This window comes from Crassostrea angulata, chromosome 1 (assembly GCF_025612915.1).
Source record: "Crassostrea angulata isolate pt1a10 chromosome 1, ASM2561291v2, whole genome shotgun sequence".
Lineage (NCBI taxonomy): Eukaryota > Metazoa > Mollusca > Bivalvia > Ostreida > Ostreidae > Magallana > Magallana angulata.
The window spans coordinates 41754623-41758878 of record NC_069111.1 but is presented as its reverse complement, the minus strand read 5'-3'; the positions used below and the strand labels follow the sequence as shown (position 1 = coordinate 41758878).

The 4256-nt window shown below is 32.2% G+C and overlaps 1 protein-coding gene across 1 annotated transcript; it reads left to right on the top strand.

The window, feature by feature from the left end:
* Positions 1-1825: 1825 nt before the first annotated feature.
* Positions 1826-3137, top strand: LOC128160530 (uncharacterized). Its single transcript, XM_052823872.1, has 5 exons — positions 1826-1980; positions 2099-2158; positions 2327-2428; positions 2726-2846; positions 3078-3137. Exons 1-5 carry the CDS (start codon positions 1936-1938, stop codon positions 3104-3106), a joined length of 357 nt encoding a protein of 118 aa, XP_052679832.1. The 5' UTR covers positions 1826-1935; the 3' UTR covers positions 3107-3137.
* The last annotated feature ends 1119 nt before the right edge of the window (positions 3138-4256 follow it).

Here is a 4256-nt window from a genome sequence, read left to right as displayed (position 1 = left end):
CGATCTGATCGTGGTCCACTAGATCCATTAACCCCAAGGGATATTGATTGTCTTTACTGTGCATTCAGATTTCACAGAACACTGTCAATAGCTTGCTGGCGGTCTTTTATGATTTTAGATAACGCATTTCCGGACTGCGGACGTGCCGATATTTTAGGTTCGAGTACACTGACCATGAACCGTTGTTTTGATGTCGGCTAAGCTTTGTCTTATCCATTAATGTATGTAAAGTCTGGTGTACGCACAAAGCAAAGAGAAAAATCTAATTTAAGTGCATGAACTTTTCAGTACAGATATACTACCGCTACATTAAATCTCACTTAAAGATGTTCGCTCCTCTCTTTTTGGGTAACTATTTTATGTCACCTCTTATCTAAACATTTTGCATCATATATTAATTCTATTTATATATTTGTATTTAACAAGGCGAAATAAACCATATTTACAAGGCGAAATAAACCATCTTTAATGAAATTGTTAAAAGAAATTATTATTTACAGAATTTAGTAAGGGACTATATTTTGTGGCGGAAGGTTTTCAAGAAAAAAATGAACAATTTTCACAACTCAATAGTTTGAGAGTACAGTTACTTTAGTCTCCTAATTTTAAGCGTAGACTAAACTTCAAGATAGTTTGTGTATTACGATGTATTCATGTTGTTCTGAAAAACATTTTTGAACAATATTTTGATATTTCTATCGATATATTTTGGCATAAGCTTATACTTTATAGAAGTCAAAAGAAAATTAACTCGAATTTTTTCCTAAAATTAGCTTATTTCATGTCATATCCCATTTTTTAAAGATTTTTTTTACATGAGGCATTAGATGTATGTCTATTTGTATGCAACGTTTTCAGGCGAATTATCATATTTGTTTGGGGCCCCATGTTTCCAAAAAATAGTGACATATGTCACTAATAAAATAAATGAACATTTTAGGTCCTCATCTTTATATCCAAGATGTTTTGAGATAATTGACATTACTAGTATTTCAGGTGCCAACCTCCTAACTTAATTTGACATTCTTATCTTTAATGCCAATTTGTTACTTCCATGAACATTCAGTAATGTGCCCTTGTCCATCGATATTGACAACGATCTATTTAACACAACCTTAACAAACAGATCACCGGACTCTTCAATACCATACAACTTAATTCGCTTAAATTCTTGGTAAAATATACTATACGAGTTCAGATACGGTATATTTCTTATCGGAAGCGAGAAATCCATTCGTTTTGCATCAAATCTCGAACGCCGAACTTATGTTTTAATTAAATAATAGGTTGCGACGGATGGCTCTCGAATTTGGTGCGGGAATTCATTTCTTATCTTTAATTAGAAACTATAGTATGTGATGGTAGTTTGCTGCCTCGTCGGTAAATCTATCTACATACATTCAACCATTTTTCAAGACTATTTGATATACAAAATTTATCAATGCATTTCCAATTAGTCTATGTAAGAACCAACAAAAACCAAGAACATTTTATCCAATTGGATACATTAGCAGCGGATTAAGAATATGGATTGTAATTCGTTCTATAAAGAGGAACCGTTTCAAATTCTGCGGTCGGTTTTAAAAAACGTCGATGCATGATGCATGTGGAAAAAAAATTCTGCGTCTCGACATCGAGCGACATTAAAAAAAACCCCACATTATTTATGTGAAGTCAAACTTAATGAATAATTTTAAAGTACCAATGATATCAAGTAAAATAAAATATATTTCGAACTCTTTTAAAACTTAATCTTAAAGGCTTTTGATTTATCTTATAAATTACAGTAAAGCTCTCATATTAGCAGTCATGTGATCAAATATTGTTATCCAGGTAAGTACTTTTCGCCTACTTTGGACCATTGACCTTCTCGCACGCGGGAACAGACTTCGCGATAAACGCATTACGTCACAGGACTGAAGCAACCGTCAAAGAATGGACTCATTTCTTGTTGTCTCCTTTTTTGTCGCTTTATTTTCAGTAAGTATACTACTTACCAAATTCATTTGGAAATGAATTAACGCCAACGTGAGCCTTGAAATAATACACTTTTTGTTTAACCTACTTTTTCTACTGTTTATTGTTCTAATATTTTCAGTTCTCTTCAGCCGTACCGGTCAACGAACAGACCGTTAGTTTCTATGAAGACTGGTTTAATGTAAGACATCAGCTTTTACCATAAAATGTATTTGAAATAATTCCAGAATCATCGTAAAAAAGTCATCTTTTATTTAAGCGACTACTTAACATTAATATGTTTATACTTTTAACAATATTCTTAAATCTTTTTTACTTGTTTTTTTTCTCAACGTGTTACCTTTCGTAGAACTACTTGGTAATGGCGGATGGAGTCACGTGTTACTTCTGGCAAACAACTGGACAAGACGCAAGTACTTTAAAACTTCAGTCTGGACAAAGAGCACTAGAGGTAATTTGGTCTGATTGTTAGGTTCGCAGTTGATCTTAACAATAGTTTTTTTAACGTAAAGAAAGTTACCACAACTTAAAGTCAATTTATTGTTTAATTATATTTATATCGTTGTAAATGCAAGCCAAATGAAGCAAAAATTCATTGGTATGCTGATGTGAGTCTTTTAAACAAGGGCTTTTAAAGCTAGTAAAAGCTACTATGACTGCCTCTTTAAAGTCTATATAAAATACCTAATAGTTTGCTACAAACTAGATTTATCAGACTAATTCTAATTTCCCATTATATCTCATTAAGCAACACATGATCGACAACCTAAGAAAGGGGGTTCAACTGACCCAATTCACACCCAACAAGATGTCTGTGTCTTTTGTGATCGTCAACCGTTGTGCATCCGGGACTTCATACATGGCAGCCAGTAAGGAAGTGTCACATATATAATAGTTGCATCCAAAAGTTGTATACATAATAATTTTAAGAATACAAAATTAACAACTAGTATTTTAATATTTTGGTTTTACTGTATTATTCCAGCCTGATATTTTTTTTCGTACAAACCTTTTTTATTTGTCTATATACAAATTAAGCATAATAATTTTGAACATTGCAAATTTCATATTTAAGTCGACGATTATTTTTCCTTTTGTAGTTCCGCCTTCATCAATACACATAGGATAAACAATGCGAAAATAAAGCAATACTTGTCAAATAGAGTTATCTTTCTTTGGCCTTTTCCTACCTCTAATCTACTTCTGGATCCGCGCATGAAATGCTATTTGATTTTTCTATGAAGAATCATTTTTTGGGAGTTGATTTTAATCAACTCTCCTATGCAGTTACTCTGGCAAACCGAAAGTGAAACAGTGTTTGGACCTAAGCACAAATCACCACCGCTGACAAGACTTAGTTCTTGAAAATAATAGAAAAATTCGATGTAATATATGCCAAAGCATTGTTTTTCAAGGAAACTTATCAATAAACACTTTGGAAAAAAGTCAGATTTTATATAATACAAACAAGTTGGATATTTTTGTAGTCTCATATATTCCTACGCCAGAGTTTGATATAGTCTCGTTCAATCAAACGCTCAGCTGTCTCCGTAAATCTCCGACAAGCAGAGAGACTTTAGAATTTTTAGAATTTTTAGAATTGTTTCGATTACTAATACATAGTTTAAAATCCATCTTAAAATATTACACAACATGATTCATTTGGGGTTTCTCGAAATTCTTGTCAGAAAAGTCTAAAAATCCATATCATAAAAAAGTGCGTAATTCAAATACAGACTAGAACCTAATTGCCATGCAAGATAATAAATGATAATCGATGAAATCAACTCCCGTCAGCACTTCAGTACTTTGATTTAATACCAGTAACCGCTCTTGGTTATCTTATAGGATTCTTTTTTTTGGTATTTCTTTTATGAGAAACTGGTAAAATAATATCGGTGCGGGTAAAATATATTTTGTATTTAAACTTCTTATATAGGTAACACTTCCACCAATGTAGAATTGAAAAGCATATACTACTCATAAGTGGTTTATCTACATGTATGCAAACGATTCTTTCTGATGCAGGTTATATAGTCACCAATTGCAATACCAATATTGTGTCGATTAAAAAAAAAAAAATCTTAATTACCACGTGTTGATTCAGCATTTTCTCATATTTTCAAAGAACTATTTTATGTTGCAGATTCATTAATTTAATAAGTGCACAAGTCCACTCCACTTTCTTAGCGAGTGATTTTTTAATGGAGTTTTTTTAAAATCATACTTTATTTCACGTCAACAACAATACCCATTTACAAATGCCAGGCATCCCGGGT

Bases quoted from the DNA above. Each gene is read 5' to 3' on its own strand.
- LOC128160530 (XM_052823872.1), top strand. From the start codon at position 1,936: ATGGACTCATTTCTTGTTGTCTCCTTTTTTGTCGCTTTATTTTCA. The intron at 2,159-2,326 runs GTAAGACATCAG...TACCTTTCGTAG, and splicing joins TCTATGAAGACTGGTTTAAT to AACTACTTGGTAATGGCGGA. The intron at 2,429-2,725 runs GTAATTTGGTCT...TATCTCATTAAG, and splicing joins CTGGACAAAGAGCACTAGAG to CAACACATGATCGACAACCT.